Raw genomic sequence first — 14193 nt, forward strand, 5'->3', positions numbered from 1 at the left:
AGAATTGAAGTCTTTAAATGATACAAAAGCAAGCATACATGGAATGATTGCAATTGAGACAACTACTAGCCCATTATAATATGGCACTGATGTAAACAAGTACAGGTCACCTGAAGTCTTCAACAATAAGCAAAAGCCTTAATTTAAAGATTGTTATACATGGGCTTATTAAGTCCCAAGATAATGGTATCTACATCATTTGCTGTCAAATTTTTGTTTGTATGTTTCTGATGAAGGTTAATTAAAATAAGCCCAGCACACCTAATTTGTGAACTGTTTTCTTTTAATTTCAAAACAGAAAGCTAATAGACAAATTTAAGCAAAAAAAAAAAAAAAAAGGAAATCCATTTAATATGGCAGACAGCAACCAAACACAACCAGTTGACATAATGAACATGTTTTTGAGTGCTCAAACTGCACTATAACATTAGACACAAAAACATCTTATATAATGCTGGATTACACAAAAGTGTTTAAATCATCTGCTCTTCTCTGGTGTTTAAAAATTGTACAGATTTGGTGTCACAATATCTCAGTAACATGGGTTAGAATTCCGGCATGGGAAGAACAAAAATATTGCGAAAGCAAACTTACAGATCTTACATTTTTGGGTTGATGTTTTGACGACTTGCATGTACATGTACAATATATACAAAAAGTTAGCTGCTATTGAGACAAAGGCAAAAATCATAGTGCAACAAATAAAATTGAGAAAGGAAATGGTGAATATGTCAAAGCGACAACCACCCAACCATAGAGAAAACAACAGCCGAAGGCAACCAATGGGTCTTCAATGTAGCGAGAATTCCCGCACCCGTAGGTGTCCTTCAGCTGGCCCCTAAAATATGCATAATAGTACAGTGATAATGGATGTCATACTAAACTCTGAATTATACACAAGAAACTAAAATTTAAAATCATACAAGACTAACAAAGGCCAGAGGCTCCTGACTTGGGACAGGCGCAAAATTGCGGCGGGGTTAAACATGTTTATGAGATCTCAACCCTCTCCCTATACCTCTAGCCAATGTAGAAAAGTAAAAGAATAACAATACGCACATTAAAATTCAGTTCAAGAGAAGTCCGAGTGCGATGTCAAAAGATGTAACAAAAGAAATTAATAAAATGACAATAATACATAAATAACAACAGACTACTAGCAGTTAACAGACATGCCAGCTCCAGACCTCAATTAAACTGATAAAACATGTTTATTACAGATATAATAACAATAAACTAAAATAACACTTACCACTACTAAATGATTAGGAACTTTCAGGAAATAATTGCAGCTACTGTCCAGGTTATGTTAAACAAATTTTCAGCTCCAACTGATCTGTTCAGGGAAGAGTTTTTATCATTTAAATAAAATGTGAACACATTCTAATCTTTTGGCAGACGTGAATATTCTCATGTGGCATTTATACCTATATGCAAGGGTACCTTTATCCGGTGGTGATAATACACAGTGATAATTAACCATTTTTTTCTTCTTTTTGTTTAATTTTGATAAAAAAAAATGGAATTTAAACTTTTTTCAGCATTTTGGAAAAAAATGATTTTGTAAATTTTTCATGTTTTTTTCGTTTATTTTATAAGAATTAAATTTAAAAAAAATTTTTTTTTTAAATATTCAATTATTTTTTTTTAATTTTTGAAAAATTTGATTTTTTTGAAATATTTTGCATTTATAAATTTTTTAAACTTTAAAAAAGTTAATTTTAGTTGCCTTCGTCCATGCAAGCATGGACTAAGTTAGCCTTGGTTGCCTTCGTCCATGCATGCATGGACTAAGTCTGTTGTGTTAGTCCATGCAAGCATGGACTAAGTTAGGGTTAGTTGCCTTAGTGCATGCATGCATGGACTAAGTCTGTTGTGTTAGTCCATGCATGCATGGACTAAGTTAACGTTAGTTACCTTCGTCCATGCATGCATGGAGTAAGCTTAGTTTCTAAGTTTTCATGTTTACAAATCATGAAAAGGTTTAGCCATACTATCAAGTTTTGCAATTTATTTCCTAAGGTAAGTTATAATGCACAATATGTATGTAAAACATAATTAATAGGTTGAATATGAAAAAAAACAACTAAACAGAAAAAAAAGGTAATTACATCAAATTAAAAAATAATTGAACTAACACCATGAAATTAAGAGGTAAGAAGAAATGGAGGTTTTCTAGAATTGATGTTGATTTCCAGTTTTATTTAATACCTTGTTTGTAATAGTTTTATTTTTTTTTATTTTAACGTTAGCAAAATACATTCTTCTCAAAACCATCATCAATATTTCGTTGGTTTTGGTTTTTGAAATTAAAAGTACAATTATGTTAAGTTAAGTAACAGTTAGTATAGGAAATAATATTTCCCCCTCCGGCAGTGAGTTTCAATTAATATAGGAAATTATTATTTCCTCTCCGGCAGTGAGATTCGAACACACGATCTTTCCACCTTGGGTTAGTTCAAAATACCCCTGCACCACTGTCATCGTTTGAAAATTGTTAAAATTGAAGAACTTAATAAGTCTTCTTCTTAAGACGTGCAAAAAAAAACACATATGAAGATTCTCACCCAGCTTGTTTTAAAACAAAATGTGTACAGATGACACATTTTTGTTGCCAAACGATGATTTTTACGCAAATATAGAAGAAATACACTCATTAGACTGTCATTTGTATTGAAATATAAATGTTCCTTCATTCAAACACAAATGTTTTCAATTTTAGCATACCCCAACACTTACGAAATCATGTTTTGTACATTGTAACACATATTACAACTTAGCCAAAACAATCAGGATATTGTAGTGAGTGTTGTCTTTTTTGCGATAAAATCTGTAAAAAATGACTACGGATTTTTAACGTATTTCAAGTTTGTGATTGTGCTGATACACTAAAACTACACATTTAACTACCGTACCGAAAGAAGTTTTATTTTAATACTATTCTTCAAAAACTCACTACACACTAATTAAAACAAAATCATAATTCCCCTAAAATGAGCAGTTTGCTATGCACTTCTTCATGTCTTTTTCTAAATATTTTTTAGAATTCGAAGAAGAAAAACAAAAAAGAGTCGCGAGATACCAAAGAAACAGTCAAACTCAAAAATCGAAAAAAAAAACGTGACAACGCCATGGCTAAAAATGAAAAAGACAAACAGACAAACAATAGTACACATGACACAACATAGAAAACTAAAGAATAAACAACACGAACCCCACCAAATACTAGGGGTGATTTCAGGTTCTCCGGGAGGGTAAGCAGATCCTGTTCCACATGTGAAACCCGCCGTGAAATATATTTAAGAATACTTACAGTATGCTAATAACATTGTCACTATCGATATGGCTGCTTTGTTGCGATCTACAATTATACGAAGGTTTTTAAGTGTAACTGAGCTATATTTGGATGTTACAACATATTCATGTTAATTTTTAAATAATGAATAGTTTTATTTCATTGTAACCGACCAGTTAGAATTCTACTTTGTCAATATAATCTCCCCATTACGTCAACTAATGGTTATAACCGTAAAAATGGAAGACATTGTATTGATGACGCGCTGTCAATTTAGCTTTTGAAAACCGAATCTTATTCGAACACGCCTACTATATCGTTATGACTCAGCCAGTTTGCTCATTTGAATTGTTTTACATTTGTCATTTCGGAACCTTTTACAGCTGACTATGCCGTATGGACTTTGCTTAATTAAGACCGTACGGTGACTCATGGTCTTCTCAAAAATTAATAACCATTCTTTGGTTCATACAAGAATGATCATTAATGAAAACGAAACTTTAAAATGTGTATTTTGCTGTATTGGTAATATATATTATATATAAAACAGTTCCATGAAAGTTATCAAAGGTCAGCTTTGATATAAGAAGTTCATGAAACGACGACCTGTCCAGGTATTGAGCAGTTTTGAGACATCAACATGATCATGTTAACTTGCTTTTTTCCTATAAACTTATTCAGTAAACTTAAAAAAACAACCAATCAACAAATAATCACATAACATGTCTGCTGTATACGTAAAAGAAAGTACAACACGTATCTGTATAATTTATTTTTCAATAACGGTCGACATTTAAATAATAAAGTTAAAACGTACTTGTAGGATAGTTTAGGTTGTATTTGAAGCTGTCAAACTCGATGATCTTTATTGTCCGTGAACTATTAAACCTGAAAAAAAAATCTATACACTTGCATATTGATACATAATTTTGTACAGATTCAATGAGAAAAAATAACACAAGAGTGCACACGCAAAAATGTCTCCCTTATTTACTAATTATTGATGTTATGTTGATAGTCCTAAATATAACGTTTTATTACAACTGTCACATACAATTAACATTAACCAAGAAAAGTAAACATTGACCAATGAACCAGGAACATGATAGCAGGGTAAGATGTACCATACCAAGCAGACATGTACCGCTAACAATTTTTCTATACATCAAATATAGTTAACCCATTGCTTATAGTCTAAGAAAAACAGACCAAAACACAAAAACTTACCACTGATCAATGTAATTTAACCGTGAAAAAGAAGTCAAGGTCAAATAAAACCTGCACGATTGACATATAGATCATGAAATATTTCCAAACACCAAACACAGTTGACCTATTGCGTAGAGTATTAGAAAAAAAAGACCAAAACTCAAAAACTGAACTTTGACCACTGAACCATGAAAATCAGGTCAAGGTCAGATGACACCTGCCACTAAACATGTAGACCTTACAATAATTTCATACACCAAAATAGTAGACTTATTGCATACAGTATAAAAAAAACAGACATGAGCACAAAAACTAAACTATAACCATCGAACCATGAAAATGAGGTCATGGTCAGATGTCACCTGACAGTTGTAAATGTACACCTTACTGTTCTTCCATACACCGCATAGTTTAGACCTATTGCTTATAGTATTTGAGATATAAACTGTACCACTAAAACTTAACCTTGTTCACTGATCCATAAAATGAGATCAAGGTCAAGTGAAAACTATTTGATGGGTATGAAGACCTTGTTAGGTACGCATATACCACATATAGTTATTCTACTACCTATAATAAGAGAGAATTTAACATTACAACAAATCTTAACTTTTTTCAAGTAGTCACTGAACCATGAAAATGAGGTCAAGGACATTAGACATGAGACTGACGGTAACTTTGTAACATGATGCATCTATATACGAAGTATGAAGCTTCAAGGTCACCTTCCAAAATATAAAACTTTCAAAAAGTTTGCTAACGCCGCCGCCACCAGAACACTATCCCTATATCGAGCTTTCTGTGACAACAGTTGCAGGCTCGACAATAAAAACAAATATGATTTTTAATAATAACGGAGTGTACAACTATCTAAAGCAAAGAAGCTGCTAGCAAAATCCGTCGTTTTTTAGATAGATTAGACAGAAGAATTTTGTTAAACTTCAGGATCTGTTCGTCGTAGGCTAAGTTAATACATATACATCTATTTGGAATTGTTATAAACTAGTAGCACATAAACGTTGGAATATATAACCAGTCGTAAATCCCAGAAACATTGATGTATGTTACAGAGACATAATATGTATTTTATATATATATTAATTTGCAGAACAAAAAATTGACAAAATAAATGAATACAATTTGAGAAATAAACAAAAACTTACATTTCTCTTAAGTAAGGAAGTCTTGTCATTTTCGTGTCATAATAACATTTGATGTCTGAAAAAAAAATTGAATAGTTGAAACGTTTTAATTTCTTCTAAAAAAGAAATCACTACAAATCTTCTACGTCAGTGTTAATGGTTGGAATCTCGATAACCAGCAGGTATGCAAACATTTTCAAATGTTTTCATTACACTATAAAAGTGTGTTGGTTTTACTCATACACAGATTTTTCAGAACTTAAGATGCTATTCACTTTATACTTGCGAGCAACATGTACGTATTTTAGTACATAATTGTGTAAATGTTTTTAAGCTAAAACCAGATGACAAGAAATATCAGAAAAACCATTGGAAGGCAACATGATGTCTATAATAATAGACAGGAATCTATACAATATGTCAAGTTTTAAAGCGTCCCAAGCTAGTTGGGGGTTTGCATAAATTCCATAGAAATAACCCTAGGCTCCGTGTTGGAAACTATACATTCACTTATAATGGTTTACTTTTATAGATTGTGATTTGGATGGAGAGTTGTTTCATTGGCACTCATACCACATCTTCCTTTATCTATGTAGCCTTGTAATTTTTTTTTAATTACATTCAAATATTTGGCATATACCGACGGGAAAACTAACCAATACATGAAAAACGACAAAGTTACTTAACATAAATGTTGTATACCTGACGAATGTTTCTCTAAAATTGAGTATTATGAATTATTAAACATATAATGAACATTGAATATGCATAAAAATAATGTATCCATTATTATAGATATCTTCTGAAAAGTGATGACTGTTTGAATTTTTTTTTTATAGATAAACACGTTTTTTAAAAGTTTCCTGAACGTTAACCCTTAAATTAAGCTAAATACAATATTGATAGAACTTAAATCTGACTAAAACAATACTTTACTTTACCTGTCAAATCGTTCGTTTTGTTGTATGGATTTTTTACGAGATAACAGGAGCAATCTTCAATTAAAGGATTGCAGTAACACTTATTTTTTGGGTTCTTGATAAACAAATATCTTCTATCGGTATTGCAAATACATTTTCTATCGACTGTATTGTTGCCGTCGTCATAAGTTTCCTGACCTAAGCTGTTACAAAGAGTTTTTTGAAAGGTGCAGTCACTGTGCCCAATTGTGTCAAAAATAAAAGGCTGATATCTAGTTGCACTGCATGTTGCTCTGTTTAAGTTCGGCTGAAAGACGTATTTATGTCCTGCAAATATTAAGTAAAATAAGTGCCTGCCAATTGATATTTTATCGTGTGTTTTTCTATGTTATTATGTTATGCTATTGTTTCAGAAAAAGGGAGAAGGTTTGGATCCATCAAAACGTTTAATCCCGCTGCAAATATTTGCACCTGTCCGAAGTCAGGAATCTGATGTACAGTAGCTGTTGTTTGTTTATGTAATTAATACGTGTTACTCGTTTCTCGTTTTTTTTATTTTATATAGATTAGACCGTTGGTTTTCCCGTTTGTATGGTTTAACACTAGTAATTTAGGGGCCCTTTATAGCTTGTTGTTCGGTGTGAGCCAAGGCTCCGTGTTGAATGCCGTATATTGACCTATAATGGTTTACTTTTTTTTAAATTGTTATTTGGATGGAGAGTTGTCTCATTGGCACTCACACTACATCTTTCTATATCTATTAATACTTTACATTATAAATTATATTTCGCTACATGTCACCTCTTAATTCAGGTACATGTTATTAAATACGTGCACAACAAAGTTATTTATTTACAGTGAAATAAAATAATTAATAAAAACGACTATTACTCATTGTATAAACTTTCTTTTTAATTGTTTATCAAACATGTTTATTTTATGAAAATACAGTTATTGTTTAACATATATGACATATTGGTCATATGTTGTGCTCAAAACAATGCTAATATTAATAGTACAACTATATATACATCTAAAAAAGGCTTACCAGGACCTAAAAGTCTAGGTCTGTTACACGTATCATTGTATACATTTACTCCAAAAGTTACGTTAAATAAGCAAGTATAATTTCGTTCAGGCTTACACATGGATTTTGCCCGAAGATTCCAGTGTGCCTGCGACGGACAAGTAAAGTTGTATGCTTCATTTAAAGATAACATCTACAAAAAAGATAAATATCCATCAATAATTCAAACAATACTTCAATTAAAATTGTATTTTTTCGACACAAACGCACATTTTAAATGGTTTGTGAGCACGTTAACCTCATCAAAAACAGCAGCCTTAAAAATGTGTATTAAGACGTACATTGAGTCTAGATAGCACTCGCCAATAATGTTGCTAGGCCAAATCAAATACGAAATTGTACAAATAAATGTTATATTACTTTGCTGTTACAACATTTTGGAAAGTATTTTAAATTAAGATATTTCTCTCCCATCCAAGCTCTGATTCCTTGCCCGACGTTCGGCCATACTTTAAAAGAGAGGCGAAAGATACCAGAAGGACATTCAAACTCAAGTAAAAAAACTGACAACGCCATGGCTAGAAAAGACCAACAGACAATCAATAGTACACAAAACACAACATATAATACAAAAGACTAAGCAACACGAACCCAACAAAAACTCCAGAAGGGTAAACAGATCATGTAAAACGGTAATTTCATTACGGTCAACCAACTCGTAATGCGTCCGTAAAATGGAAAAAGGGATGATTTCAATTTCACCACTTGGAACTCTTGGATTAATAGTTTCATTGTTAACAGCAACACTTTATCATTGAAATCATGATAGGAAATACAAGCCCTGGAATATTGTATCAACTGGAAAATATATACTCCGCATGCAGGCGCTGCAGAAATGTTGCTACATAGAAATTGAAAGTTCACAATTGGGAAACTGAAATCATCTATTTCGTCGAAAAGTTTTGTTTTCAACCGACTCTGATTGTCAGTTTTTATAACTATGTAAGTCAAGGTATGAGGTATACCTAACTGTTATCTGGTGTATCCTTTATCTCAAGTTCGATCGAATGGATGCTTTCAACATAGTCACCAAATTTTGAATTATTTAGTGATAAAACATCATCTATATAAATTGTAGCAGAAAGTACAGTTTAAGGATAATTCAAACTTCTTTGGCTACTCCTTTTTTTGTGAAAAAAGCAGGACCAACCCTTTCAATTTGTCGTTTAGTTTGGAATGGAGAACACTTGTATAAGTGTGGAAAAGTGAAATATGTTTTATCACTATTGCAAGATGAAAGAGTGTTAGATTATAGGTTTTGATTTTTTTGAGTATCCTTATCTGATTCAGGCCACCTCTAGAATAGGCCTTTATTTATTACGAAACGGACGGGTTTCGTCGAAATATGCATCTGATGATCGTCAGTGTGCCAAAAAAATCCCCTTTAATCGTTGCTAGGGGCGTCTTAAACTGGCAGTGAACTGAGAGTGTGTTTGCTTTTGCTTCATTGAAAGACTTCAATATGAATTTGAGATGAAGAACAACAATAACGGCGATGCTCCATTGCTTTTTTTTTTGCCTTTTTAATGTGCATTTACTGTATTGATGTCATCAATGAATCGTAGGATAATTCCATATCCTTTCTTTTCTACTACATTAAAATAACTATTTGTACAAAATGTAATATTAATGTAACAACTGTGTGGTAAACTTCCTTAACCGTACTCTTTAACCCCCAAAAAAAAGACGGAGAAAAGAAAACGGATGTGTCAGATTTAAATAATATATACCTGAAGGAGAGTCAATAGGATAAACATGTCCATGACTTTTGTTCTTCATTTATAATCTATTCCATCTAAAAAGAAAAACATTAAACAAATTTAAGGTACATAAATTGACCGTAAACTGCATTACAATGCGTAATAATCCAACCTTTGGTTTTATAATATTGAATATAGTTGATGCATCGTTGGTAAATGTCAAGATGTTTGTTATATTTTTATTTCCTAGTTAAAAGTAAAATCACAAAAATACTGAACTCAGCGGAAAATCAAATCGGAAAGTCCCTAATCATGGCAAAATTCAAATGACAAAGCACATTAAAAACGAATGGACAACAACTGTCATATTCCTGACTTGGTACAGACAGAAACTTGTGATAAAACCTGGTTTTATAGCGCTAAACCTCTCATTTTGTATGACAGTTTCATCATATTTACAGTGATACGTGACAGACATAATAAATAAAATAGTCAAAATGTTGGTACAGCAGTCATCATCGTGTTAAAATTTTAAAAGAAACAATTGCTTTGCGCGTCTGACGTCAGAATATGTATACGTCACATATGTGTGTCGTTCAATATAAAAAAGGAGATGTGGTATGATTGCCAATGAGACAACTTTCCACAAAAGACCAAAATGACACAGACATTAACAACTAAAGGTCACTGTACGGCCTTCAACAATGTACAAAGCCCATACCGCATAGTGAGCTATAAAAGGCCCCGATAAGACAACGTAAAACAATTCAAACGAGAAAACTAACGGCCTTCTTTATGTAACAAAATGAACGAAACAGAAATATGTAACACATAAAAAAAAACGACAACCACTGAATTACAGGCTCTTGACTTGGGACAGGCACATACATAAATATTGTGGCGGGGTCAAACATGTTAGCGAGATCCCAACCATCCCCTACCCTGGGACAGAGGTATACCAGTACAACATAAGAACGAACTTTAAAAATCAGTTGAAAAAGGCTTAACTCGTCAGATGGACAAAAATACAAGTGGAAGTTTATACAAACAATTTTAAAATTTCACATTGGCAATGTTAGCATACAGGGTTAAAAAATCAAAAGTATCTAAGAATTAATTTCAGAAAGAGACTGAGATTTAAAATAGCCAAAAGTTCTATAGAATTTATAAGAATCCACAAATGGTTCATTCCACTACGTGATAAAATAATGTTGACGTTTGTGGTTCAACGTATTTTCTAATTTATAATAGAAATATAACATAATGACATAGTATAGAACAATCACATACTGACAGGATCTTTTAAAGTACAGAGTCACGTTATAAGAACCAAAGAAACACAAAAAGTCGCATATACAAAACACCTTATCTTCAAGTTATTATGTTTGAGATTCTACATTTTCAAATGCCTGTACCAAGTCAAGAATATCGCAGTTGTTGTCGATTCGATTTTGATGCGTGCTACAGTGAGCTGTCGGGAGAATTGCAGAATAGTTTGTCTTATTATAAATTTAGTTAAAATAGTAAATTTGTGTAACAAAAAAATGATCCGGGTATTTTGACAAATTTCACAATGACTTGTGTTTGGTATTTGAGTTTTCTGACTTGTAAGTGCTTCTTACAAATTATCATTTGAAAAAAAGAGAGGTTTGTGATCTTATTTTTATAAAGGCTTTACGATGTGAAATAAAGAAAAAGCTTATATTTCATTAGAGAAATACTGGACAAAGTTTACAAACTATAACAAACAACATGTTCACATATGACATTTGACTATGAAACCTAAAATTCCCACCTCAAAGATGAAGTCCATAAGATACATATATAATATTTATTGTTTCTTTTTTCCGTCCAACTGTCAACAAGAACTCATTTGGGACAATCTAAATGCTTGGTGTATTTAAAAATATGACAAAGAAGGGTTGTCAAAAGACGCTATATACATTCCATATGTTTACGAAGTATGACGAATATAACCGGTTTAAAACTACACAGTAAAAACACTACTATTTAAAAGTATTAATAAACTGCTATCCTAATAACAAAAAGTGTTGAACTGTGATCTTTGCATTGAGTCGATTTGAAAAAAAATGTATTGATCTGTATATATACGTCTTGTTGGTTTAAATGCATTAAGACAACATATTTTGTTCTTTCTTTATCAATCTTAACAAACATAATTATTTATTGTGAAAACATGTTCACAAATTCAGATTTTCATCTACTGTACAATAAAAAGTAAAATCACAAAAATACTGAACTTAGAGGAAGATCAATTGGGAAAGTCCATAATCACATGGCAACATCAAATAACAAAACGCATAAAAAAACGAATGGACAAAAACTGTCATATTCCTGACTTGGTACAGGCATTTTCAAATGTAGAAAATGGTGGATAAAACCTGGTTCTATAGCGCTAACCCTCTCACTTTAATGACAGTCTCATCAATTTCCGATATTTTTACATTGATGCGTTAAACAATAACGATTTTATATGTAAACATTGTACAGTTTTATTTTTTAGATTTTACCCAATTTTGTACAAAAACTGCTCCAACATATTTTTTAGGAAGAACGACTGACATTTTACGTTTACAATCACGAATTGAATGACCGATATGATACGTCGGTATCTAAATACTTTAGCGACATGCTGCGCGGTCTTAGTTCTTTAGATATCGGAATAATTGTCTGTACCGTAAATTTACAGGTTGTGATTTTGTCGATTGCGACAATTTAAGTGCTTGCTGATTCGCATGGCGGGTATGTTTGCTTTGAAAATAGTGCTTGTCTATCGAAGCACATAGTTTCGTTCAATTTGAAGTTCTTGTGATTCCTTCAGGTTTTGTTTGCTACCATGATGTGTCTCTTTTTACTAATTTTACTTTCATTAATTTGAACCACGGAAAACTACTGTCGTCTTTAATTCATAGACACTTATATATGATTGCAATTGTATCTGGTAGTGATGCTGTTTCATTGGCATTTACGTTTGTCACGTTGATTTTATTTTATAAAACAAGTACACAAACAATTAACATTCTTTTACTAATATTTCTGTTTATAATACCACCAACTAATAGTACGTCACATCCGGTTGCATACGAAAAATATAGTCGAAAAAAATATTCTTTTGAATTTCACAGTTGTAGGAAATTAATCCTACGTCATTGCAGTAAAACAAATTCCGGGTCATAATCATATATCATGGGTGTTTCAAAGCACCATTATTTTTTTTATTTTATGTTTCTATAGAATATTTTGAAAACCTGAGGTTACATGGTTACTAAAGCTTGTACACAGGTATAAACGAGGTGAACATTTGATTGGTTAACTTCCAGTGATTGTTATTTTCTTATATGCAATGGAATGTTATGTGAAATTTTGTCTATAGTACTTGACAGGATGAAACTTTATGAGTTTTGAACAGCGGTATACTACTGTTGCCTTAATTACTGATTGCTTTATTTGAAAGAAAGATAACTGCTGCACTATTGTTTTAAAAGTGCCAATTCATTGGTGGTATTACACGTTATTAACAAATTTTACATCAATTTTTCTTAAAATCAGAAATATAATTGTGATAATTTGATTTATTTTTAATCATCCGTTATTTCCTTCCTTATCATTCTTAAAAAATAAAGGACTCACATCTAATGAGTGACAACGGTTAGCCTGCTTTGTTATTTAATAGTGTAGTTTTAAAACAATATTTGAAATTATGTTAACACATAGCAAAGAGAGTTTAATTGTCTTTATAAGTCTACATATTTAAGACTAACATGAGGACATTTACAATCATATCATTTTGTGAAGATTGAGTTAACATGGTTAGTGAAATCGTGTAATTGCATTTTGTTTGTGGTTACATTTTCAAAGATATTAAAATGATTTAAGATATATAAAACGTAGGATGACAATATTTACTAAACTAATTTTGCTTACATCAAACTACTTGATCCATTTACAAATGTTAATAAAACAAAGATGATGAAATAAATGATGTATGTTGTCTATTTTGAGTTATTGGCTTGAAAGTGCAGAGTGTGCATTGGGCAATTTCATCACATATTTGTGAAATGTTATTTGATATCACTTCTAACTCAACGGATACTGCATTGGAACTTAAAAGGGATATTTTGTGATTCATTTGGACAGCACAGTATTTATAATTGTTTTATGAATATTTGTACCTTACATTGACATATTTTAAATAACTTGCTGTATTTTAAATAAACATTTAAACAGGATACCTGATATTTTTTCAATTGAAAACTGACAGACCATGCAAATGATATTTGAACTAAAACTTGAAGTCTTATATTTAACATTGACCTAAATAAGAATTGTAAAATTGTAGTTTAACAATTTCAGTTTAGGTACTGAATTTAAACTTTCAAAAATGATTTAAATATCGTGTTCAGTACTTTTTATTTAGGTAAACTTTTGAATGAATGCACACTGAACGATACTGTTCAGTATCTATAATCCCAACAAAAGAGTAATGACCTCACATGTTGAAAACAGATCATGTTCTATTTTGTGTAAAATAAATGAATTTTCTTGTTACAATTTTGTTTAAAACTTCAATACTCAAAATCAAAAAACAAACTATGGATAGGAAATGACCAAAGTTTACGAACAGGGATACAGACATACATGTGATAACAGATACAGTACTTGATTTTAGTAGTAACAGTTACTGAAAAAAACATGTTAAATATACTGGGTTTTAATGTTGTGTATACGGTCATTTTTACGAAATTTGAAAATCGAAAAATTATTGTCGTCATTTATTCATAGATATTTATTTGTGATAAAAATTGTACCATAAGTTATT

General features: G+C 31.4%; 2 protein-coding genes across 2 annotated transcripts in view; both read right to left on the reverse strand.

The window, feature by feature from the left end:
• Window positions 1-14193, reverse strand: part of LOC143056900 (uncharacterized) — a 438790-nt gene that overhangs the window by 67706 nt on the left and 356891 nt on the right. The window lies entirely within an intron of this gene.
• LOC143057339 (uncharacterized) overlaps window positions 1-14193 on the reverse strand; it is a 69514-nt gene that overhangs the window by 54832 nt on the left and 489 nt on the right. Inside the window, exons 2-7 of the mRNA XM_076230641.1 lie at window positions 9384-9448; window positions 7615-7786; window positions 6588-6893; window positions 5668-5722; window positions 4113-4183; window positions 3314-3361 (exon numbers count right to left, since the gene is read on the reverse strand). Coding sequence (XP_076086756.1) covers window positions 3314-3361; window positions 4113-4183; window positions 5668-5722; window positions 6588-6893; window positions 7615-7786; window positions 9384-9416 — 685 coding nt within the window. The 5' untranslated portion in view covers window positions 9417-9448. The remainder of the gene's footprint in view (window positions 1-3313; window positions 3362-4112; window positions 4184-5667; window positions 5723-6587; window positions 6894-7614; window positions 7787-9383; window positions 9449-14193) is intronic.

The sequence above is a fragment of the Mytilus galloprovincialis genome, chromosome 13, assembly GCF_965363235.1.
Source record: "Mytilus galloprovincialis chromosome 13, xbMytGall1.hap1.1, whole genome shotgun sequence".
NCBI lineage: Eukaryota > Metazoa > Mollusca > Bivalvia > Mytilida > Mytilidae > Mytilus > Mytilus galloprovincialis.